This window comes from Fistularia commersonii, chromosome 22, assembly GCF_037954325.1.
Source record: "Fistularia commersonii isolate RoL2024-O1a breed Wild chromosome 22, RoL_Fcom_v1.0, whole genome shotgun sequence".
NCBI classification, from domain to species: Eukaryota; Metazoa; Chordata; class Actinopteri; order Syngnathiformes; family Fistulariidae; genus Fistularia; species Fistularia commersonii.
This window is the reverse complement of record NC_141305.1, coordinates 11,240,419-11,265,742: the sequence shown is the minus strand read 5'-3', so window position 1 is coordinate 11,265,742 and position 25,324 is coordinate 11,240,419. Positions and strand designations below refer to the sequence as shown.

Sequence of the window (25,324 nt, the reverse complement as noted above, 5' to 3'; positions counted from 1 at the left end):
TACCCAGCCCCAGTCCGCCCCAGCACTTCGTGACAAAGAGCCTCTGGTAGGGATAGTCGGGGCCAAAACAAACAATTTAATAATTTAGTGAGCGTATTATACAGTGAAATAAACCGTTTATTATCCTACTCAAAGGCAAGGATTATTTTCTGTATTTGAAATAAATAAACAAGCGGGGGGGAAGGGGGGCTCAAAAGTTTTGGTGCACCAGGGTGAATTGGCATGCTGGGCAAGTCGTGGGATCAGGATCTGACAAGTCATTTTAAAGAAGGAAAACAGTTACGTAATTAAATCCAGCATTTTCTTAGGATTCTCGGGTACACTAACCCCCTGCTTAGCCGAACTTTTTTTTGTTTGTTTAGTTTAGTTTGCCTTTAAACCCTGTGAGGAAACGTTTTCCTTTCACTTGAATTGCCATACCGTCCTAATCCTCTCCATCATCTGAGAAATCCCCTTTTGTCGGAGGAGGCTGTCAGATAACTGGATGCTGACTTTTTCGGGGGCGGAGCTCAGCGTCCGTATTTTTTAATATAACATAAAGAAGTCATGCTCCTCCTCCGTCTCGGTTAATAGTGAAATAACTCATCGTAAGAACCCAGTTCTGGAAGCGCCCCGAAAGAGTGTCGCACTTCTAAATGCCATCCCAGAGCAGCCGGTGCCAAAGTTGTCGCTCGGATGATGCGTTTAAATCTGAGGAAGCGGACAGAAAGTGATGAACGTCTCCTTCTTGCGTGAAGATCCTCCGCCGCTCCTGCAGAGCCTGTGGGAACCGAGCCGGGATGTGCTACAGGAGGCTCTGCTCTTCCCTTACCTCCCGGCGTCCTTGGCTTTCCTGGCGCACGTCCTGTTCAGCGCGCCGTTCCTGGCGCTGGACTCGCTGGCCCGCGTCTCCCCGCGTATCCGCTCCTGGAGGATGAGCGCCGGCTCGGGGCCTCCGCCGTCGCTCCGCCGCTGGGGGGACTGTTTTTGGAGGATCCTCCTCAGATACTTGACCGCCGTGCTGCCCGCTTCCACGCTGCTGCAGGGCCTGCGGGGGCCGTCGTCGCCGCCGCCGCGGCTGGCCCCCGGCGTGTGGCAGCTCTTCGTGGAAGTCTTCGCCTGTTTTCTTGTATTTGACGCACTGTTTTTCGTCTGGCACTTCTTCATGCACAGGTAAGTTTTTTTTGTTTTGTGTGTGTGTTCTGAAGAGGGGGACTTTATTTTTCAACTCAGGACTTCTGAGTTTTTCATAAGAATTCTAAATCTGCAAGTGATTTACTACTTCATGCAAAAAATAATATAAAAAAAATCAAAAAATGTGTATATATATAATATACACTGCTCAAAAAAATAAAGGGAACACTTAAAAAACACATCCTAGATCTAAATGAATGAAATATTCTTATGAAATACTTTGCTCTTTACACAGTTGAATGTGCTGACAACAAAATCACACAAAAATGATCAATGGAAATCAATTGTATCAACCCATGGAGGTCTGATTAGGAATCACACTCAAAGTTAAAGTGTAAAAACAAACTCCAGGCTGATCCAACTTTGATGTAATGTCCTTAAAACAAGTCAAAATGAATCTGTTGCTTCCTGAGTGGACACTATGATTTCACAGAAGTGTGATTGACTTGGAGTTACATTGTGTTGTTCAAGTGTTCCCTTTATTTTTTTGAGCAGTATATATTAAATGTATATGTATATCAATGTAACCCGACTAAAGACCACTAGGAGCACTACACTGGTTGAGTTATCCAATATAATGAAAGAAGAAAGTAAGCTTATGTGCAGAAATAAATCAGTGTTAGTGTAATCAGTTATAATTCAGGTAAAATTGTGCACTCATATGTTGGTTTCCAATTAAAAAAAAACAATGGAGATAACAAGGATGGAGAACCTAACAAGAACAAAATAAGTAACCGGTCAGCTGCGGCTGCGACACCCCTGCAAGGAATCTACACCCCAAACATAAGCAAGCAACCTTTGTGGGCATTTACTCCACACAAAATGTAGTCAGATTTCATCATTATTGTTACTATTATTCATTACACAGCAAGCAGGAGTCACAGTATAAACAAAACTAAATGCAGAAATAAGAATACAGAGAAATTAACCCAATAATGAAGTGGAGGTAGTTTCACAATATTGTTAGCACCTGATGGCCCACAGATAAATACATATTAACATCTCTAAGTTTAGGGTTTTAAATGTTATAACCTCAAAATAATGGTGGGAAAAACACAGTGGTCCTTGACTTTGTGTCTTGACTTTGTCGTTCGGCGCAAGGAAATGGTTAGTAACCTCTAAAGTTCAGGAAATGTGTTATAAAGTGCTGTTTTCCCTCTGCATCATGTTTAACTGAAGTTGAGTCACTCAAATCAAAGAAGCTTTTATGTGGTTTCCCGCCACATAGAATATATCTGAATTGTAAATGGCAGCTTTTTTACTCATATAAAACATGAATGTCACAAAATATTTTTTTTAAGTGATCCACAAGTGTAATGACTGGTAAGCGGACTGTTTCCATTGTCACCTTGTAAAGCTTAATGGGTTTTCCCACCTGTGTCACTTTCAAAATCCCCTGCGGTATCACTTGCTCGGATGATTTCATAGAAGGTAAACGAAACCAAAAAAAGGGGCGTGGAGATAATAGGGACTTTAGCACGGGCATTTGCGTGGTGCCATGAGCTATCATTCATTTTATCATTAATTTCCCTTCCAAACAGATGAATGCATGTACAGTCCCCGCTCTGTTCATAGTGCGCTGCGATTCATATGTTGAGTCACAAATGGAAAGCCTGCAAATATTTTTGATGAATCATCCTGAATGCCCTTGGGTCACACTGGGAGAGCCAATTGCATAATTGTTATACTTTAGATGCGTTATAGCTTTTCCTCAGTCGGAATTTCTTTTTCTCCTCAGGTTTCCATGGCTTTACCGCAACATCCACAGCATGCATCATAAACACAAAGTTCCAATCGCCTTAGCGGCGCAGGACGCCAGCGCCTTGGAGCTGCTCTCCCTGTTGCTCCTCGCTCAGGTCAGCGCCTTGGTGGTGGGATGTCACCCGATGAGTGAAATCGTCTTCCATCTCCTCAACTCCTGGCTGGCGGTGGAAGATCACTGCGGCTATGACCTGCCCCTGGCCCTGAACAGGCTGTTACCCTTCTTCGGGGGAGCCCCCTACCACCAAGCCCACCATGCGCTCCACACTCGCAATTATGCCCCTTATTTCATCCACTGGGACCTCCTCTTTGGTACATACTTTTTCCAAGAGTGACTGCTATGTGCTGCATTTTGTTTGCAATCAGGGCCCATTGAAGATGAATGTCAGAGGCACGTGCGCGTGAAAATTTTGGTCAGCAGACCGGACTACAATTTCTCACAGCAATATGTCACTTTGAATCTTAAAGCAGCAATGTTAGCACAATTTCCATGAGCTTGACTACATGTTGTTACTAAGGTCCCCACTCGAAAATGGATAATGTGAAACCTCAGGATGTGCAGCTTATATTTTTTTAGAAGGTTTGTTCTTTCAGTGTTTTATGATCGTGCAGATGACAGCTAGAGGATGTCGGTGTTTAGATAAATGTCTTCTGCAAACATAAATAATGAGCCGGTGCGGTGCAGGGAGGCGGAGCGCTCGTCCTCTTGAGCCAAATAGTCCTGGTTCAATTTTTGCCTCAGAGTGTGTCGAAGTGTTGTTGAGCAAGACGCTGAACGTTACAGCTCCCTTGCCGCTGCTAGACGGCATGCCAGCTGCTCATGGTTCATCCATGATGGGTTAAATGCAGAGGATGAGTTTACCGAAAAAGATTACTAAGTATAGTTAGAAATGCAAATAACTGTTGCTATGTGCCTAACTGTAAAGCTAAACTGTATTATGTGTATTGCTTTTGTACAGCTCTGAATCAGATGCTGGGGTTTTAATAAGTGGTAAATATGAAACATGAGTTCATGGTGTGATTGTGATTGATGTACAGCCTGTGAGTATATCTACTGAAAATAAGAAAATCATATATTAAGAGTGGGCGGCACGGTGGCGCAGTGGATAGCACTTCAGCCTCACAGCATGAAGGACAATTCTGACAAAGGGGACCTTTCTGTGTGGAGTTTGCATGTTCTCCCTGTGTCTGCGTGGGCTTCTTCCCACAGTCCAAAAACATGCAGGTAAATTGGGAAAAATTGAATGAGTGAGTGAGTGAATGGTTGTTTGTCTGTCTATGTGGCTCTGCGATAGGTTCCCGCTACCCGGGGTGCAGGGTAAGCGAAAGAAGATAGATTGATATTTAAAGTGTACATTCCTTCATAAGATTGTGTATTATACTTTCATGATTGTAATATAAAATTTATTCAGTTTTCCGCTTGGCTTTTAATCACTCATTCACTATTATTTATACCATTTACCGCAGGCGCACTGGAGCCTATCCAGGCAGTCTGGGCGAGAGGCAGCGTTCACACCGGACCGCTTGCCATTCAATCACAGGGCCAAATATAGAGACAAGCAACCATTCACTCTCTCATTCACACATCTGGGCAATTTACGGTTCCAATGAACCTCCTGCATGTTTTTGGACTTTGGAAGGAAACCCGCACAAGCAGACTCCCCACAGAAATGTCTCCTATTAGAACCAGGGATCCTCTGGCTGTGAGCGCCTGGCTTTTTATCATCAATAATTATGTTTTTATAAGCCTTCTTAGACTAAAAAGCTGATCAAAGTAGCAGGAAGTGTATCCAGGCGAAAACAAACTGATTCCCGTCGGCAAGGAAATGTCTTGTAAAATGTAACACATTACTGGGACTGTCTAGTGAAAACTGCCTCCTCCAAAGCTCTCATCTGGCGACGCTCCCAATTCTAACACTGAATGTGAAAACAGCAAGTCGACACATGGTTAAGATAATTCGTGTGTGGTGAACGCGGGTAAAAAGGTGAATATTTACACAGGGTTCGGCAAGCCCCTCCTGATTTCTGCTCGCTGCAAAACGTTGCTGCAGGACAACGCTGGGAAATCAAAACCACATGTGTCTTGATGGGAAACTTCTCCATCCCCGCTTTTGTGCTGTTTGTCTTCTTCAAGTAGAGGCACCGTGTCATGATATCCCAATAAAGTCATAAATAACAGCTACCCTTGTGATTTGGTTGGCTGCAAGAGATCTATAGTAGCCTCTCACTAAGAGCTCAATGTGCAGCGAGAGGCACTTTTTTCAAAGTGAAATCTGCATGACATTTCAGAGTTAAATGTCCTGTGACATGATTTGTTAAGTTACGGATATTTTACTGGAAGATTGCAATAAACATGACCATTTTTTCCTCAGAAAGGCGCAAGAAATAATCCAGCACAGTTTACATGGAGGGTTTTATGTGAAAAACCATGCAATAATAATTAGGCCTCAATATGTTTTTACTTGCCCATGTTAAGTTCTGCTGAGACATCATTCTGAGAGTAGCGCACTGACACACTCCTTGCATAACCAAGTGAGTGACACTGAACATCTGTTCTTCATCAAAGACTGGACATTTTGGTATTTCGCAACACGGCAGTCTAACACAAAATTTTTCAAAGTTGTTTATAGGTGCCTACTTTCTGCAGATGATTACGTTGTTTTGATGAAACAAAAAGTGAACAAAGACTACTGGGTGGTTGCCTTACCAAGAGATGGAATGATAAATGGGATCCACACCGGAAACAGTCATTACAGACCCAACGTCAGAGCCAGGGCGAGACGTGAAGCTTCCCAAGACACACACCAAAATACACGTTTACACTGAGATTCATGTCAAGGTCCAGCAGCCGACATCATGATGTCACTCGGACTATTACTGTGTTATGAACCTCGCCTGCACATCGGGAGCTGTGCAGTTTGTTTACATGTCCAGGGATGTGCACAAACATTAATCACGTAGCCTCGATCTTCAGAAAACTGAGGGCGCTGGAAAACCCAGAGAAGAAAAGGTACACAGCAGGATTTCCTAGCGTCACAGAAAAGACCTGCCACTTCATCATTTTCCCTAAAACTCCGTCAGTGATAAAGGCCAGATTCTACTTTTCCTCCAAAGTCTGTAAATATTCAATTAGTGAGCTTTTTATAGCCTACAGAGGTTCTTGGCCTCTGTTCTGTTACCATTTTTAGAAAATATGTGCATCTCACAACAGAGGGCTATGGAAGCGAAAGATATTTGTTTTCTGAAGTACCCCAGCTCTCTGGACAAAGAAATGCATAAGTCACTTTTCAAACTATTTTGGCCAACTGGCATCATTTTAGAGGGTTTAAAACACAAGTGGCGTTAGGGCACAACCTAATAATGATAAATCAGCATGTGAGTACAACATACTGTGGCACTTTGGCAAAACACACAGGTCAATCGGTTCAAATAAACACATTAAATCAATAAAAAGCAATGGGATTATTATTGAATATCACACAAATTTTTCTCGCTCCTTGACGTCTAAATGTATCATTGAAGTCTCCCCTAATTATCAGAATTCCATATGATGAACAAAACCCTCTTCTTAAAGATCAAGCCACTGCTCAGAAGATGCCTGGGTTAGTTGAGTGTTCAAAAGTTCAGCTGTCACCACTTAGGCTCAACATATCCCATCAATGTACGGAGAACCCCCTATTTTTTATATTCAGCATACAAAGTGTTATGAACTCTGACGTGAACTGTAGCTTAGCGCAATTATAGTCTGACTCCTTGAAGAAACAAACATATGTCCCGTACAGCTTCTGATGAAATTCACCATAACAAAGAAAATTCCCACACAATACCACATGCTTGAAGAGCTTGTAAAATAACTTAATTCACATGCAATTTACCTCCCAGATTGCTGCGATTTCACTGACACCCAGATTTCTTACATGCGTTTACTTTTGTTTCCATCTTTTATTTTTATTCCGTTCCAATAGCACCGTAACGTAAAGGAACAAAGCAAACAATTTTCAGAGCAAAAATCGGACTGAGATGCTTTATTTACATGGACAGTGTGCGTCGGTTAATGGAAAGAACAAGGATTCCTGAAATTCCGATAGCAGAGAGTCACCATTCCACAGATCTCTGTATTTTATATTCACATTTTCTCTTCATGCACAGGTTCTCCATCACAGCTGCATCTGCTAGCTGTCAGTGTAAGCAGCAGGCCACCCATTTTCTTCATTAGCAGGCCGTCCAATCACTTTCCCATGGTTCTTTGTTTGTGTCATGTGTGAACTATGGCCTACAAGCTGATACTATAGGACCAAAGATCTGAATGTCAGCCATGCCTTGTATCATTGTTACAAAAGTTTCTTGACAGGCCAAGATGCCATCGTGAGTATTTGTCGTCGGGGGGACGGATCCTGTGCATTTTACGGTGAACAAAACGATGGCCGAGTTGTCTTTCAGCTCAAAATATGTACTGTAAAGTCTTTGTGTGAGAAAATCTAAAGTCATGATGGGTAACCCGCTCAGCTCAGAAAAACAGCAATGCCACAATTAACTAAGCTCTTTATTCCGGCTTCTTTATTGACATGTGTTTCGCCATTTCAGAAACAGCTTCAATTTTTCTTCCCGGTCACATTGGATTCTGAGCTGCATTGTCACGGATACCAGACCTGCTCTTCGTTATGTAATGTAGAAAATTTACATTTATAGTGAATCTGTTTTGTAAAAATCAATAAATTAGAATAAATAGTTTGACACAAGCAGCAGAGGTATCAAAAAGGCTTGCAACAAAAGAAAATAAGTATGTCTTTAGGGAATCCATCAAGGAAATAGAACAAGGTAACCCCTTTCCGACTCTTGTTTTTGGTCCACATTTTTGCCATTTTTAAGAGTAATGGAAAACTCGAAGAAAAAGCTGGAGATATGTAAGAAGCACACGGCTCCGGGTCAGTTAGTTGTATTTTTTGTTTTTGCGATGCCTCAGAATGTGGACAACCCCTGCCCTCACGTCCTTTCCCACTCCGCCACCCCACCTCCTAAAAAGCCGCCTGGAATGGCGTCCAGTTCCCGAAGTCTAAATGGTGCCATACATGTTTTTTGGCCTCCGACACCTTGCTATCGCAGCAGCGCTGGGGGAGTAGAATAGAGGCATGTGAAGTGGGAAACTGTGTTGGGAAAGATAACCCAGGCAAGGGGACAGTACAGTGCCAATGTATCAGGGGGCTCCGGGAGGTGGGCCTGGAGAGTTCATCTCTTGTCAGTGGACCTCGGGGAGGTCATTTGACTGTAGCCGTGCACATGAAGTGCTGATTAGTGTTTGCATCATGGGTGGGGGGCAGATAAGTGGGGAGGAAGACAGATGTGAAGTGTGTGTGTGGATGGGTGTGTGTGTGTGTGGGGGGGGGGGGGGGTCCGGGGGGGAGGGGGTGTCAGCGGCCCACCAGTTCCCACAGCTGCATTCACTATCATTCCCTCGATTCGGTCATATCGGCAGGATGAAAGACTGCAGATCATCTTCACCGTGGCATCTAATATACACAGGTTTATACCGTAAAATGAAGAAAAATATTTCTGTCTCATAGTTCAGGGCTACTTTGTTCTCATTGGTTGCTTTTGAATCTACGTAGATACGTGTCTTGCACTTCCAGTCTCAGTGAATATTCCAGAGTTTCCAATTAAATATTCATTTACTCGAAGAGAGTCTGAGCTCACCTTCTTTTCCAGCTTATTGTTAGTTATGTGTATTTCCCTTCTTGTAAGACTTCAGAGTTAAGTCGCCCCGGAGCGTCGACTATCTGCACCCGCACTCGGCCACCACCATTCCCTCAAACTTGTACTTGTAGGTGACCACACCTGTGTCATCCAGGTAGAGCAGGGAGATGGGATCCAGTTTGGTGGGCACGCAACACGCTCGTGCAGCTTTCTGGGGGCTGTTAATGTTCATCAGTGTCTGGACAATGGCATGCTTGGTTGGCGTAACGTGTTTTGTCAAAGGGAAGGAACAAATGCCAGAGCACTCGAATGCATCGTAACCGGCGGGTGCCAGGATCCAACTGTCCCATCCAATATCCTTGAACTCAACGTACAGAGATTGCTTCTTGCAGTGGTTACCCCTGGCGTTGCGACGAATGCGGGACGCCGTGTCATAAATCAGATTGGAACGCATCTGAATGAGGTCGTCTTCAACCTCTTCGTCTTCCTCCATCTCGTTCCTCCCGAGCTCACCCCACAGCCCATTCAGGTCCATTTCCAAGTCGTTCTCGGAAACGACGTTGAAGTTTTCGTGGTCGATCATTTCATTCAGCTCGCGTTTGTCGTCACGGTGATCGTTACTTTGGTCATCGGAAAAAACGATCAGCAGGGGTTTGTGTCTCTCTTCCACGCCGGTGTCGATCTTCATGTCCCCTTCGGGTTGATTCCCGTTCTGCCTGGTCACGTATGGGATACTATCTTCATAAGCCATGCTGGCAATGTGCACCTCCAACCGATGTGTGGCGCTGCGCTCGGATTTCCTCCAGTGTTGAACACAAGCGGTGAGATCGAAAGCTTCCCAGCCATCGTCGGTGCCGTAAACGTGACGTGAAGCCAATTCCACCAGCTGTACGTCCTCCTCCCCGAATCCGTCTCCTCTGTTCACGTTCTCGTCGGTCGCGTTGTCGCCGTTCCTTGTGTAAGATTGCACTTCGTAGATCGTGACCTTGCGGTCGACGCCGGTGTACAGGTGTCGGTCGGTCTGGACAAGCGTGTAGAGGCGGAGCTCGGCCGCCGTGACGCGTTCGTGATGGGGGACTGACACGTTGAAGAGGAGGGGGTGCCGCCTTACTCCTCCAGCACCTACGACACTGGGAGACAAATCTGGGGATTGGAAATAAAGAAAATCTTAATTACTCTACATCAAAAACCAGATAGTTGGATTTTCATTACAGCATAGAGCCTTTCTTCATTATAAACGCAGTAAATCCAAAAATGCATTTTATCTAAAAATGATGGCAATTTTTTTTTTTTGATTTACACATGTTAAGAGTTGCTGCAACAAACCAGTAGGAAAGGTTTTGATTCAACATTCACACAGGTACATTTTATTATTTTTTCATCCATCTCATCCTATTTCAAGTTATTATTGCAGACAGAGTTCTTCCAAAAATAAATACACTTAAGGGGAAAACAAATGTGTTTATAAATGTGCACCATGAGGATGAATGAGCTGTACCTTCATTTCTGAAGCTGCGGATGATATTTGCAGTGGGCATTGCAGTGCGGTCGCTGGCAAAACGGTTGTAGATCTCCATCATGTACTCGGGTGGATCTTCTCTCGCGCTTCCAGGGGGCAAAGGCGGGGGTCCCAGGCCAGATAGGTTGAAAGTCCTCAGAAATTGCTCCTTCATGCTTTCAAGCATACTCTGCATATTGCTGTCCTGTTCAAGCATCGACACATCCACCACCCCTCCATGCCCTCCTCCCAGCCCTGGAGTGGGTTGGTGTCTCTGGTTGGTGTTCAAAATAGGGTTGCCTTGTCCACAGAGAGGCCCCTGCGGTAAAAGGATGGACAAAAGCAAGAGCAAAGTCCTGGAGCTCTGAATTGTTCGCAGTTGAGAAACCCAATCGCACGCCATGGGAAAAGCAATCTGCAGTGCTGGAGTGGTAGGAGTCCCTTGCAGGAGTCAGAAGTGTTGTTGACCCCAGCTCTGAACAGGGGGGATGCCTCTCCAGTGGGGGTTTATTCCTGATTCTGCCCTCCAAATCAAACAGCGTCTCAATCTCATGCGCACCTTTTGATGTTCTTTGCGCCTGTTCTGTGGCAATGGTGACGGGGTGGCAAAAGTTTGACTCTGTCCTTCAGAGTCATCTCTGTCCTGTCCTCCTATGTCGCTGCTCGCTGCTCGCTCTCTTCCCTGCTGGCTGCGTCTCTTCTGTGTTATATGGCCGGGCTCTTCGTCACTGAGTGCGTATAGTGCTTTCGCTGATGTGTGTGTTTGTGTATGTGTGTGTGTGTGTGTGTGTGCGTGCGTTCCTTCAACTTTGTGTGAAGCACATGAGCATTGTTATCTCTCCCTTAATTAGGATCTTGTAAACACTGTCCTGTAGCCTTTTCCTTGTGGAAGTACTATTTTGTTTGGTTTATTTGGTTTGTACATTGTGGTGTTCTGGAAGCCGCTGTTTAAGCCCCATTGACCATTTCTTTTTTGACAAAATACACTGGTCTGTTGGTCGCGCTGAATGTAAGAGGATATGTAAATTGAAATGTAATGAGCTGTGAGCCCAGAGGATAACAGATACTGTACTGACTCCTCAAGCAGATTTTAAGGAGCAGCAGCAAATGCCCTGTCTGTACTTCCTCCATTGCTATGTGGACACATGTAAAAGTAGTCACCAGGATGGAGTAGGGCTTATTAAGATTTCAAGAATGGAAAAAGATGCTACTTTCACAAGGATGTGTTAGGGACAGTCAGAACTTATTTTCCTTCAACAAGTGACTCACTGGCAAAGGCCTCCGCCATCGAAGAGGATATAAGTAATGTATAGGGTGACAGCATCGTGGTGTCAAGAAGTTGCCCTGCTCACTACCTGAACTCTCACGCTACTCCACAGCTTTCTTTCATTCCAGAGCTTCTTTACGTGACCCACAGATACACTCCTGATTGCGGTGTGCGCCCTAGACGGGAAAGAATGAGCTTTTGCCGTGTCTGCCGCTCATCTGCCGGGCTCGCAGTTGACAAATGTGCTGTTATCTGTTCACCGTGCAACTGCTTCTGCAACAGATCATCACATCTTCCTGATGGCTCGAGAAGGCCTGATAGCGGCGACGTACATTGTCACAATCAGCCCCGTCCACATGCTCTCCATTATGGGTCTCGGAAAAACATTTCTCGTCTGTTTTTTTTGATTGAAACAAACTCCATCGATATAAATCACCTCATCGAATCAAATCAATTAATGAGGATTTTTTTCCCCTGAGAATTCAGTTTACTGTTGATTAGCTTTACACAAGCATGACGCTGTTTCACGGCAACCACTTCATCAGTTAGGCTGAGTACGGCGCTGAGGGACCCCACCCACTTTCAGTCCAAAAAACCATTAGACTTCCAGGAAGATACTTCCTTGTTGTGTGTACCTTCAGCAAACCCACCAGAGACTTCTCAATCAAGACAATCAGAGACTGAAGCAGATTCACAAAGGTTCTTATACGGTACTGGATCGAGGAAATGAAATGGCCAAAGTGCGGCGTGCTAAGAGAAACAAAAAAAGTCAGCAAACAGAGTTTGACCACTCAAACTTTGACATTTTGTTTTTAATCACTGGAGCTTGATCCTAACAGGAGAGTACCAGTTTCACAAGCCAATACCAGGCCTTTGGAGATATTTTATATGTTTGTACAAGTCTGTCGGCCAAAATGCAGTGCTATTAAAACTTGACACATTATAGTTATGAGGTTCATTAACCCAATCTCATTACATCCAAATCCAATCCACAATCCATTCAGCGAAATTACATTCCATTAAGTTTTGCTGATTGTTTTGTTTTGTATTGCATTTAACTACTGTGAGATTATTGTGAGGATTTGATCACATATATTTTATATATTTATATGTTATTATGATATAGATGTTTTATACATTAGTGAATGTGTAGTTGGATAAATATCTGGCTCCTCAACTACAAGTGACTCCAACTCCAATGTCGCCGATAGTTTATTAGGCTGGAAAAACGGATGATATGGAATGAAGCTTTTATTAAATTAACCTCTCAAATCAGAATTCTAGGATACAACCTTGAGTGATAGAGTGTTGCTTCTTTCACATTGAAATGTTGTGACAGGAATCAGCCATGAAGCAAAAAAAAGTGAAATAAATAATTGAAGCATCATCTTTTAAATATCAATATATAACCATTTTCATGACAGGATGTTCACAGAACTGGCCGCAACACTGTATCATATCCTGAATTTCTGATGTACCAGTTAAAGTTAAAGTCTTCTTCAAAAGTACCTCATGAAGAAGACAAAAATTGGACCTAGTTTTCCCTACCAGGACACAGGTCTGCAGGTTTGGGGGCGGGACTCGGTGCGAGCGACACCCTTGGAGCTCAGCCGGGTACAGCCTGAACAGACAACTTGGGTCTCTCTTTCCCTGGGGTCACCACCCACAGGAAGGACCAAGGGGTTTCGGGTGGTGGCCAGAGCGGGGCACCTTGGCCGTCCGGTCCAGAAGCTGGCTCTTGGGACATGGAATGTCACCTCTCTAGCAGGGAAGGAGCCCAAGCCGGTGCACAAAGACGAGAGATTCCGACTAGATATAGTCAGAATCACCTCAACGCACAGCGTGGGGTCTGGAACCAGGCCTCTCGACAGGGGCCGGACTCCTTTTTTTACTCTGGAGTTGCCCCCGAGTGGAGGAGTTCAAGTATCTCGGGGTCTTGTTCACGAGTGAGGGAAGGATGGAGCGGGAGATTGATAGGCGGATCGGTGCAGCATCTGCAGCGATGTGGACTTTGTACCAGTCCGTCCTGGTGAAGAGGGAGCTGAGCCAGAAGGCGAGGCTCTCAATTTACCGGCCAATCTACATTCCCACCCTCACCTATGATCACCTGAGTTTCCTCCACAGGGTGGAAACTCCGCAGGGTCCTGGAAGCCTCCCAGAATAGGTATGCTGGGCATGCCCATCTGGGAGGAGACCTGGGGAAGATCCAGGACACGCTGGAGAGACTATGTCTCCAGGCTGGCCCGGGAATGCCTTGGGATGCCCCAAGAGGAGCTGGACCATGTGGCAGGGGAGTGGGAGGTCTCACTGTTCTGGCTGCTGCCCACCCAACTCTGGATAAGCGGGGGAAGGTGGATGGATGGACAGTTAAAGTTTGCTCTCTCGTTTCTATTTTTGTCGTAGGCATTCAAGGGTGTATCCCCTTTTTTTTCCCTTCAACTCAGAATTTGACTTTCCAAAAGGTAACTTGACAATCATTTAGTCTATCAGATAATCACAGTCAGATCTGCGCTGCTGTTTTTTTGCGTGTATTTTTTGTGTGTAACACGAAATGTTTAACCAAAGATTATACATTAATATTGTGTGTATTGCTCACTATTGCTCAGGATTTTCCAGCCATCCTCCGGGTCAGTGTTCATTTCTCCTTAATCGAAGTGGAAATTTATATTTTGCATGTTGCAAAATGGCCGCTACATTTTTTTTTTCAATTGAAAAAGTTTCCTGTTTACTATCTTCAGCAGTATAACCAAGGGTCTCATGTTAACAAAATATATCAAACGTCTACATGAAACTTCAAGTTGTCCATCATTAGAGGCACAAACTTTAGATAGCTCTTCATCACTGATGTCATATGGAAAACTCAGTCGCTCCACTGGGGGACAGCAGTACTTTCCATTTTAAGGTCAATGTAACTACTGAGCTTGTATGCTCTTAGGTGGGAGCCTGTAATTCCTTTCTGAGAAACTGCTGAATGTCCCTTTTCAGTTCTTCATTACATCTCTGGGCCTCGTCTCGGCTGCGCTCTGCGTTTTTCAGGCAAATCTCCAGGGCGGCTGCACGGCGACGCTCAGCTTCCAGGGCAGACTGAAGTTCGGCCACTGTCGCCTTCAGCTCCTTGTTCTCCTGCTGCAGGCTGCCGAAACACAGGAAGTTAAACCAAGCAACGCCTTTATCCTAGTCCTATGCTGTTACAGGTAAAATGATTGTGTTTTCTGGAGTTTCCAAAATTTATATCTGGATGATTGAATGAAATAAATGAGCACAAAACGTTTAAAAGGGACATCAATAATCTTGGGCCATAATAGGGATAAGCTGTCCAATATCTGTGCGTTACCTGTATCATATAATTAAAATTTTTAGAATGTGTCCCCGCTATTCCCCCCACCATCTTTCCACCAGGTGCTGCAGTAAATGGCTGCGGACTTTATGAAACCTTTACATGAGAACTTTTATTTGCAAACCCATTTTGGAGATGATTTACAAAAGGGAAACGGCTATCGCTTTTAGGGGCCTCTTAGGGGAATTCTACCTGTCTCTTGGGTGATGGATGAATGTGAAGCGGTGACATTGTGGCTCCTCACCTGTCGACGAACTGCTTGTCGTCTTTCTTGTTTCCAAGCTTGCTGTTGTACGACTGAGACTTCCCAATGTGTTTTGGGGTCTCGGGACTCTTTGGCGAGAGTGTGGCCTGTGGAGGCTTGGTGTCACCGGCGAGCCTTTGGGATTCCTCAGAGGAAGAACTCCTGCTGTCCCTCATCTTTTTTCCTAATAAAGATGTTGCACTGCTGAGGTCCAGGATCTTGAAGATGTCCTCTGACAGAGTGGAGCTTTTGTCTTCCGCGCTCTCCTGGATGTTGTTCCACTGGCTAAGGGCCTCGGCTTTTGCAGCCATACCAACAGTGGGGCAGCTGAAGACTGGCAGGGTCTGGGTGCGTTTGCGGGGACTTACAAGCTTGTTGTCTGTAGAGAATGAGGTATCCGGTACGCTACACTTTGCAGTGTGTGGACCTGGACTGTCATTGTCCTCTTCTGGAGATTCAGACTCAGCCATCTACAAGAACATATCGTAGCGTTTTAGTCACCCACCATCTGTTGAATGAGCAATAGCCGTTGTGGGTCACGGCCACGCCACACAAGCCTGCAATACAACAAACTGTTCCCCCTCAATTCCAGGTAAAAAAAAAAAAAAAAAAAAAATCAGAATTCATTGCGCCCAAAACTACACCCACAAAATTCCCAGCAACCCCAAATCACACAGAAAACCAGCGTCAACTTAAACCCCAACATTCATGACTTGCTACAAAAGGACTAGAAGTTCATTTTGTTTCGTTCATATACAATACTCTGGTTTTAATGTCCGACAGAGACATTGAAACAAATATGCAGTGAAGCAGCTGAACTCGGGACTTTATAATAACTGTTTCAGTCATTGCAATGTAAACACCAAAGCGCCACAGAACCACTTCAAATGTGTATACAGCTTCACCGGACAAAGTTCATGAACGCATCGTTGCAGCTCAGCACAATGCTTGTGCAACATTATTAGTTCTTTGGGATAGAGGCAGGCTAGAAGAAAAATGTTGCTAACTTTACTTGATACCAAGCTGAACAAGGATAAATATGATCTTGGACATTTGAGGATTATCATAAGCTATCCTTTAGCCATCAACAATGGTACCTCAGCAGACTCCCAGCCCACAAAGCTCCGAGGGGTGTCAGCCTTATTGGAAGGAGGGGAAGGGTGGACATCCTTGGCGAGAGGAAACAGTATCTCATGCTGTCTGATCATCACTGTAGTCAGCTTTTGGATTAGAGGAGTCGCTGCAAAGAAAAACAAACTGAGATCCCAAAATACTTTCAACTATGCAAGATCAGATCGCCTCATCTTTTCATTCTCATTTCTCTTCAGGGTTTGCAGCCACTGTGAGGGCATTACTAGTTACTTTGGGCAATTATGAAGCCCCATGTGTCACAGGAACAGTGTGTCATTATACATTTTACGGCTTCTTTCATGCTATTGATCCCCAAAATAAGGTCCAACACGCTTGCAGCTTTTACATCAGAGTTTTGCGACACATTCACTGTTGCACGTAATTCAGTTCCCACATAGGGAGCAACAGTTTTCTCAGCCCCCTTGAAAAAGATTTAAAGAAGCATATCCTTTATTGTATTAAGTAAATGTAATTTCACATTGGGTTTCTCATCAAACCAGTACGTGCGGGAAACAATGAAGATGAGTACGTCTCCCGTGTGAGCGACAGAAATTGAAGCGCCGTACGTCAAGCGAGCCCCAAACGGGAAGTTATGCTGCATTGAGCTGAGCTGTGTTTCCACTTGGGATGTAAATGACTGCGGTAGGATGTTCGACGTCAGATACGTCATGAAATGGAAAAAAAATAGAATACCCGTATTGTGATAAAAGGTCTGAGGTTCGAATGGAAAATGGGAAAATGATTGTGTCACAGGCAACAGGTTGCATACTGACCGGGGGGAGCGTGCGAGTGTTTGTGAGTGTTTTTGGACACTGCCACGGTAACTGGTTCATGGTTTTATCACCGCGTAAAGAGCAGAATACTCAGAAATACCCAGAAACTGTGCCTATAAGACGTATTAGCTCACAGCAAGAGGCTTTTTACCTCCGCCCTCTGTAATTCTTTATTCTAAACGAACTTCAGTTGTGGGTGAAGAAGGGCTGCGATCTATTAGACTTCCGGGGATGAGCTGGCGGAAAAGGTGGTCTTCTCACCCTTCATCACAGAGAACGGATCTTCCATCTGAGGCTTGAGCAGGTTGATCCCCATCACCATCGCCAAATTCTCAACATTCATCTTGTTGACGTTGGCATTCAGCTGCACCTCAAACAAGAACCTGCAAGAGAAAAGAAAACGTTGAAAAAGGCAGTTGCTTTTAACCCTCGTGCGATCTTAACATTGTGTTTACTCCCCTTGTCCTACGGGTCAAAAATGACCCATAAGACAATCTTTGTACCCTAGTGGTGTACAGCCCACATGGAAACATAAACAAAAAAGAAGTAGCACTTTTTCTAATTATGGGGTCTCTTTAGGAAAAGTCATAAAATTTCAAGTTGGAAAAAAATAGGTTGAGGTGTTTTTTCTACAGCTAAACATGGTAGTGAGTCACTTTTGACCCGTAAGACAACACAAGGGTTAAAAGACGTTGAGTGTCATTTCAGTCTCAGAAAGTTTCTTCTCACCTGCAGATATAACTGAGGAGGTTGTAGTTGACTCTGGGGAGGAGGGCGATCTGTTTCTCCAGCTGTACTCTACCCTGGCAGGACATAGGATTCAGTACAGTGAAGGGCACGCAGAGGAAAACAATTCAAAAATTTTATTATGAATCAGTGTGAAAACAAAACCTCTTTGGTGTTGAGATCCGGCACATTGACGCATTCCAGGAAGTCGTGGTACTGAGACCAGGGCACTACCGGCTCTGGGAGCTCCCGGAGGTACAGCTTGAGAAGTGATGCCACTGTGTGGACATCGGTGTCTCTGCAAGATCAAGTGGCACTTTTACCGTCACTGACGATTAAACTTTCTAAACATCATGACAGAAGTCATTTCCATTTTCATCAGCAATGCTTTCCACATGCAATTCAGATTTATATTCTTATCTATTCATACTATGTTACGCTGCTGTGACAAAAGAATTTCCCATATGGAGATCAATAAAGGTTTATCTTACTATCAGATTTATGTAGAGTTGTGTGTGTGTGTGTGTGTGTCCACACACCCTTACAGGAATGCAACTTTGTTTTTTCCAGTTGAATCTACGTTCTTGCTTATTCTAGTAAGGCTTCTGAGCATGAAACAAAAGGAAGGTTGAACGGGCCAGCAGGGTGCTCCACATAAGCTGTTGATTTTGGGTACATTTGCATCATGTCCTTTTACGTTGCTGAACAGGATGTGGTATCGTCTGCAGTTCTCAGCAGTCAAAACTCTATCAGCCCCTTACATCTCTACTTTTTTTCTTTTCTTTCCTTATGTCGCTCTGACTTGCAGAGGCTACAAATCTGTGGCGCTATCTAGTTACTTTGGTGTGTATTTCAATAACCGCTTAAATCTGTTTTGTCTAATCTGATGATGTAAGAGAAAACGCACATTGTTTTATTTTACTAAACCTCTACTTTTATGATTGATTTTCATTCTTTTCTTTGCTTTTTTTCTTCAGTTTTAATCATTATCCTTATTAATTACAGTGAATATTGCTGTTACTTATTTTCAACACATGCTGCTACTCATCTCATCCAATGTGTAAAATTGGCATCACACATTTTTACCATTATGGCTCAATTACAACCATGTATGGTTGAATATTCTGAAAAAGGAACGTATTTGCGTGTGTGTATGTGTGTGTGTGTGTGATACCTGGGAAAGGAAGGTCTCTCTCCTGCATCAAACGCATCTCTGAAATGTTTGACAGCATTGTCTTGGCCAGGTAGGCGAAAGATGCCCTCTTCGTTCAGCCCGTGCTCACGGATATATTCCACACACTTCTGCACCAGGATCGGCACCATGTGAGGCCCGGAACGCTGCTCATTCGTCACCGTGTCCATGAGACTTTTTCCGAATACTGCAGAAACACAGAGGAAACAAATTGGAGGAAAAAAAAAAACTTTTGACAGAATCGAGCTTTATCAATCTTGAGTGGGTGAACAAGTTGAAAGCAACCAACTCTCGGACATTGTCACATTTTTACTCTTTTGATTTGTTGAGGTCAGTGGAACATGTGATATTCCCTGAAACCACCCAGGATAATGTCGTGCCATGTGTTATACCGTCTCGACAGACTGATACATATTGTGCCTCAACAATAAAACAACATATTGTCGGGTCATGAACTCTGGATCTGCCTTAAGTTGAGCCAAATCCATCTCAGTCTCTTGGACTGTCTTTTGAATAAAGTGACAAAAAGTGAGGAATGTCTGAAGTATCACTTCATCAGTTGTTGATAAAAAGTGTTTCACCCACTGCTACAATCTGACCTCATTTCTCTGCTGATGATTCTCAGTTATGTGTATCAAACCCAGATTACCTCATAGTTTCTGCCCTGACCTTCTCCTTAACACTAAATGAATGGACGTGATATTTAGACCTTTCTTGATTTCCTCTTGAAATAGATTGAGGGTCGGATCGGTCGTAAAAAATTCAAGAGTCATTTCACAAAAATGTATTCTACTGAACCTCCGCTTGTGGGAACGCCGATGACCTTGCGCAGAGTGCGCACCCACTCCTCCATGTCACTCTGGGAGGCGGCCATGAAGACAATGGAGCAGCGTTCCCGATCTCCACGTGCATCTGCGGAATCACGATATTGTCATTACATCAACGGGCCAGACACATCTCATGATTACATGTGAAGCGAAAGCGTGTGATGGCTGTTTTCCACAGTTTCAAATTGCGCGATTCATTCCCCAAGCCACCACATGAAGGGGAAATGTGACACTATGTGTATAACTTCATTGGAAGGCACGAGAACACAGGAAATGATTCTGAAGAAGAGAAAAGAGACACACAACAATTAAATGAGTGGGCAGAAAAATAATCAAGTGCGGGGTTGAAAAAGTTTTGGATCCCCAACGTTTTCCAGTTGTGTAATATTGGAAGACACTCCAGAATGAGAATGAAATAAACAGCTGAAGCAGCTGGAGGTAAAACTGGTGAAGGAGTCAAGAGTCACCGAGCCTTACGTGGAACGATCTCGAAGAGGTACTTTCCAGGGTCATCTGAGCTCGGAGGGACTTCATTGACTTTACTGAACTGCAGATGGATGAATCCCTGAAGACCAAAAAAAAACCAACAAAACAGGGGACGTAAACGCAAACACACACTCACATTTCAGTGATTTTATCCCCTCAAGTGAAGAGCCTAAAATAACAGTAATGTTTCCTTTAAATTACAAAGAAATTCGCCCCCGATCTGTAATAGTTCAGATCAAGCAGCAACCCATATCTTACATAAATATAATCACGATCATTTTGAGTATTTTTATAAGGTCAGTCAACAAATGCTTTAATATCTGTTGTTTTTTTTGTTTTTTTTCTTGTAATTAAAAATTAACAATTTAGTTTAATGGGGATTTTGTTTTATTGTTTTATCCTGATGACTCTTTGATGAAAAGCGGCATGCCACTTATAGACAGCCGCCCCGGCCCTGACCTCGATTCTTCAACAACACTTTTAAAGATAGAGAAATGGACACTGGTGTATTTTTCACATCCCTGTTTTCTCAGTTTTCTTTCGTTTATCCTCAGGGTTAAATGTTTGAATGATTGAGAAAGCAGGGGTGAGATGTCATCTTGACATCCTGTCTCACTGTCGCCTATTTCTTAACAGGATGTTGATTCATTGGAAAGGTGCCTTGAGCTATAAAGTGTTATGTTTGATGAGCCGCAAAAATTGAAATTGCTCATGAGTTGAGGTCAGATCAACTGGATTTTACTCGGACCAATCACAGGCCATATTAGTCGGATCTCAGTTTAGTCAAAAATGTCAATCGAGGTCATCACTGGTCAGATATAAGCTGGAATGAGGATGAACATGATGTGCCGTCTGGGATGCGTCAACAATGCGGGAAAACAGCTCTTACGATAACAAATAGAAAAAAAAAGAAAAATACTTGTGCGACAAGTATGGGGAAAATGAAAGATTCTCGGACGGCTGATCCGTGTCACAGATGTGAGCCTGAAAGCATCGCTCGTTCACTTTGGTAGACAGGAAGTGAAGCATATTGGCCACACAGCTGTATGAGGTGTTGACTGAGAACGATATCTGTAAAACATTTTCTTTACCTTATTCCAAAGTCATTCACGAATATTAGATTACTAAATGCTGAATTGGTTCTTCACTGTCACCGAGGGGTTGATAACTCATGTTACGCAGACAGTAGTACTATAAAATGTATACTTCATGTGTACTATTTAGCTCTAAAGTTGAATCACATGACTTGCACACCTTTTTTTCGCCTGTAATCACGATCATAATCGAATAAAACCCGAGTCTGACCTGGATGGTGGTCTCCTTGTCATCCTTGTGGTAGGTCAGGGTGCTTCCCCTCAGTACAAAGTAGCGGTGCTGCCAGTTCTTGACCAAAGTCCTCTGGTGCTGCTTCTTCAGCCAGCCCGCCTTCAGCGGCCTCTCCATGGACTTGGAGCTGCGAAGCGAGCCCGAGCCCCCCTCACCAGATACCACGCTCCTGGATCGCACTGCCAAACACCAGAAGACAGCTGTTGGTGAAATTGTGAAGAAGTCACAACCGTCGCTGCAGCAAAACATCAGCAGCAGAGCACTTCCTCTTCCTAAATTGAAGATACAGCGGAGTTACTGAAACTACTCGATTTGTGAGCAGAACGCGCTGCCCGTTTCTTTTTTTTGCCCAGTACATCTCTTATTATGTAGAACCGATACAGAAGACACCCAGACTGGAAACCACACGAAACGAAATTCTGTTCATCGCGTGAACTGATTTTACATTTAAAAAGCCCCTCACTCACCTATTTCTCTGATCAGCCCGACTAAAAAAAAATGTTTCCACTACTTGCTTTCACCTCATCATGTTTGATCGCACCTTCAGATAGGTCATGTGAATAATTGTTAAAATAAATATCAAAAGTAAACAAATAAAACCATTTTTTAGTTATTTTGCACTTTTCGATTGCTAATTCAATTTTTACCGTCTCTGTTTATGAATTCATGTTTGATATTTTCCTTCCCAATTGATCATAAGATGCTAATTCTTTAAGCCAATGGTCCCCAAACTATGGCCCGGGGGCCGAATACGGCCCGCCTCCACATTTTGCCCGGCCCCTGAACAAAACCAGAGATACATTATGATTTTTTTTTTTCATTCGTGCCACTTAATCATGACTTGTATATGCATAGAACGAAACATTCTATTCCACCTTTCGGCAGTCTGTGCCTTATCTGAATCCCCTTCCTCAAAAAAAAAAATCCTAAACACATCCCTGTCAAATATCACGGAATAATGACGAAAAGATTAGTTAAGAGGAAAATAGTTGCAGAATGCAGGGTATTTAACCTGCAGAGGAAAAACAATTATTTTTTTGTTAAATTCAAAGAAAAGGCTGTTTGTCTCGTCTGTCAAGAGATGAGACAAAGACATTATTCATTAATAATGTTGTTGTTTATTTTCTGATTTTTTTTCTCCTGTCAAGATCCCAGAAAGGGTTAATGTTTGGTTATGTGCGCCTTTCTGGAAAATAATAAATGTTTACTTGTAGATGTCTCTGCGATCGTCACACTTTTTTTTACAAACCGGCCCGGCCCCCCGTCAGAGAAGGGAAATTTGGCCCTCACAGAAAAAAAGTTTGGGGACCCCTGCTTTAAACAATCAGTATTGTTGAGTTTTCTTGATTTTTCACCCGTCAAAACAAGTGTATAATAACCAAACGGTCAATTATATACGCATTCTCGCTCCCTGCTTGATTCGATATTGGTTTTACACAGGTGTTTTCTGTGTCACCACTAACAGAATCCAACAGGCTGAAGGATGCAGAGAGGCTGAGGAGGACAGAGCGACCGGCAGGGTGGTGGCACAGCAGAGATAACACAACTAAGATTGACGCCAGTAACTCGGTTCTTCTTACATTTGCAGTGTCTTCTTAGGAGGAAGGGCCTCGCTGGGGTAAACAGGAAGCTACTATATCATTGCAAGAGGGCCGGGCAACACTTTGAAGGTCCCCCACCTAGGAGATTCATCTCCTTTGGTCTCATTTTTGAAATGCATCACCCTCCCCCTGGTGAGCAGTGTGCACGTTGGCCCACACACGGCGTGAAGCCACATTGGGCCCTCTGACGACCGAGTCAAGAAGAGCCGAGAGACAGACGGACGTGTCGCGGATCCGCCCTGGGACCATGAAAAAGATGATGTAGATATTTTTAATCTAGTCGGTATCAAACGCAATGTAAAACCACCGCTATAGATACTTTTATATGTTTTATCCTGATCTGAGGGTAATATGTGGCTATAAGAATGGCTTTACTTGAGTACATTTATTAGTTATAGGTAATGATACTTATAACACATTTGCATAGGGAGTCTGAGGGTTGAAAAGGCCATCTTGATGAATATTACCGAGCTTCTCTAAAACAGCAGTGACACTGGCACTTGCAAATTTTTAATCTTCCTTTTTTGGTCATATTGCAGTTACACGCAGTAACTGTTTTCCCCAAACCTCCAGCAATCCTTTTGTGTGTAAACAGGCCATACTTAAGAAAGAAATAGACCTTGCTGCTGATTCTTTTTTCACATTAAACTGTAGAATAATACCCTCTAGTAGCCAGTTTTATTTATTAACAAATTCACATACAGTATCCATGGGATCAATGTCTAACATTTTGACATCTAGCAAAGAAAAGATCTGGACTGGCCAAGACTCCTGTCTGTTCTTATTCTGGGACATGAGAGGGCAGCAGCAAGTGACTATATATAAGTGATCATATTAATATACATAGCTATATCATTATCAATATTAATATTGATGTCAACCAAGTAGGTTACTCTTGATAAATCATCTTTTTCAATTGTTCATTTAGGTCATTTCTTTTTGAGTATAAGTTTAATCATCTGATTCTCAGTTTTTCATTTTATGTTGATTTGCCCATGGTATTTTTACTTTTTCCTTTATTTTCAGTCACATGTATAAGTAAAAATATGAAAGGTTAAAATGTATTGATGTCATCAATGTCAACAATTCGGGCTATTTCTGCAAGCAAGTTAAAGCAGCCACTTAAAATACCAGAAATACTTATTGATCCCAGGGAGACATTGTGCATATCGATCTTTTGAAACAATCATAGCTGATGATTTCTGAAATGTACAGGGCATACCTCAGAACACACAAAAGCATTTGTATCTGGCAAGAGATTTGAAACAAAAAAACGTTCTATGTATAACTCTTGTTCTGTTTCCTGGCAGCCGGCAACTGGCAACCCAAAACTCCAGACCGATCGCCACGTGTCATTCACCACAAGCTCTCAAGATTAAGATTCAGCAATTAAATATTCAATTTAATCAAATCAAGACGTTAAGCTGACTTGTGTGATCAGAGCAACATTTATCATTCAAACCCTATAAATCCTGTTATGTATTATGCAAAACCAACAATTACATATCATGAAATAGCAAAGGGAGGACATCAAAATGTTCTTGAATTAAAAAGTCCCTCCAGCCAATCTATAGAATAAGATGTGAAGTGTTAAGTCTCTGCTGTCAGTGAACGCAGCAGGACCCCCTTACCTATTCGAGCCGTCTCAGCTTTGAACGTGCTGAAGTCCCAGGTGCGCGGTAGTTTCAGAGACATTATCCTTGACTTATAACATAGGTCAAACTTTAATTTCAGACATACCCTACAGGACGGCACTCGGGCACATTTGCATATGCACACATACACAATGCTACTCACATACACACACACACACACACAGACACACACACACAAACACTGTAGATATTGCGGATAAGACTTCCCTCTTCCTGTGTGCTCATCGCTCGTTCTTTTTTTTTCGCACCCAATCTAACACGTCCTCTCACGTCGCCTTCACTTCCATGTTCAAACTTGTTCTGGTAGTTTTCTGTGTTCTACTTGCACACTGACTCAGTTTTGTGGCGCATACATGAGTTTTGAATGATCAATGATGCTCACATCATGCCGCAGGTAATGGTTTTTTACTCTTGATATGAGCAGGCCTCTTCTCAAGCAGCAAAAACTTACTCATATACTGTATGAGTCTTTCACCATATCGTTACACTTAAAATAAATTACGTTAGGAGTTGACCTGCTGAGCATTTCTATTTCAGAATAGGGAAGAAGCACAGGGGGAAGAAAGACAGATCAACAAACCACGCGATCTCTTTTGTCATCTCTTTATTTCTCTGAACCAAGGCAAAGCACTTTGA

The 25,324-nt window shown here is 43.3% G+C and overlaps 3 protein-coding genes across 4 annotated transcripts; 1 reads left to right on the top strand and 2 right to left on the bottom strand.

Annotated features, from left to right (window-relative positions):
- Nucleotides 1-581: 581 nt before the first annotated feature.
- ch25hl3 (cholesterol 25-hydroxylase like 3) lies at nt 582-5,118 on the top strand. The gene is made up of 2 exons (XM_086169111.1): nt 582-1,152; nt 2,912-5,118. The coding sequence occupies exons 1-2, from the start codon at nt 713-715 to the stop codon at nt 3,267-3,269; spliced, it is 798 nt and encodes a 265-aa protein (XP_086025237.1). The 5' UTR covers nt 582-712; the 3' UTR covers nt 3,270-5,118.
- Nucleotides 5,119-6,929: 1,811 nt separating this feature from the next.
- bmp10 (bone morphogenetic protein 10) lies at nt 6,930-10,785 on the bottom strand. Its single transcript, XM_086169511.1, has 2 exons — nt 10,124-10,785; nt 6,930-9,768 (listed from the first exon to the last, which is right to left on the bottom strand). Exons 1-2 carry the CDS (start codon nt 10,524-10,526, stop codon nt 8,705-8,707), a joined length of 1,467 nt encoding a protein of 488 aa, XP_086025637.1. The 5' UTR covers nt 10,527-10,785; the 3' UTR covers nt 6,930-8,704.
- A 1,799-nt stretch (nt 10,786-12,584) lies between these two features.
- On the bottom strand, nt 12,585-24,811 carry arhgap25 (Rho GTPase activating protein 25). Of its 2 annotated transcripts, none has more exons than XM_086169107.1 (11): nt 24,665-24,811; nt 21,412-21,611; nt 20,098-20,185; nt 19,592-19,705; nt 18,776-18,980; nt 17,767-17,899; nt 17,605-17,678; nt 17,137-17,258; nt 16,069-16,211; nt 14,972-15,441; nt 12,585-14,523 (listed from the first exon to the last, which is right to left on the bottom strand). In XM_086169107.1, exons 1-11 carry the CDS (start codon nt 24,726-24,728, stop codon nt 14,322-14,324), a joined length of 1,815 nt encoding a protein of 604 aa, XP_086025233.1. In that variant the 5' UTR covers nt 24,729-24,811; the 3' UTR covers nt 12,585-14,321. The 2 variants fall into 2 exon arrangements, with proteins under 2 accessions (XP_086025233.1, XP_086025232.1); XM_086169106.1 differs by having other exon boundaries at nt 21,412-21,632; nt 24,665-24,799.
- Between the last annotated feature and the right edge of the window lie 513 nt (nt 24,812-25,324).

Bases quoted from the DNA above. Each gene is read 5' to 3' on its own strand.
- ch25hl3 (XM_086169111.1), top strand. From the start codon at position 713: ATGAACGTCTCCTTCTTGCGTGAAGATCCTCCGCCGCTCCTGCAGAGC. The intron at 1,153-2,911 runs GTAAGTTTTTTT...TTTTCTCCTCAG, and splicing joins TGGCACTTCTTCATGCACAG to GTTTCCATGGCTTTACCGCA.
- bmp10 (XM_086169511.1), bottom strand. From the start codon at position 10,526: ATGGCGTGCGATTGGGTTTCTCAACTGCGAACAATTCAGAGCTCCAGG. The intron at 9,769-10,123 runs GTACAGCTCATT...TCCAATCCCCAG, and splicing joins CCGCAGCTTCAGAAATGAAG to ATTTGTCTCCCAGTGTCGTA.
- arhgap25 (XM_086169106.1), bottom strand. From the start codon at position 24,728: ATGTCTCTGAAACTACCGCGCACCTGGGACTTCAGCACGTTCAAAGCT. The intron at 21,633-24,664 runs GTAAGGGGGTCC...TTTCACCAACAG, and splicing joins AGCTGAGACGGCTCGAATAG to CTGTCTTCTGGTGTTTGGCA. The intron at 17,900-18,775 runs GTATCACACACA...TTGATCTTGCAG, and splicing joins GAGAGACCTTCCTTTCCCAG to AGACACCGATGTCCACACAG.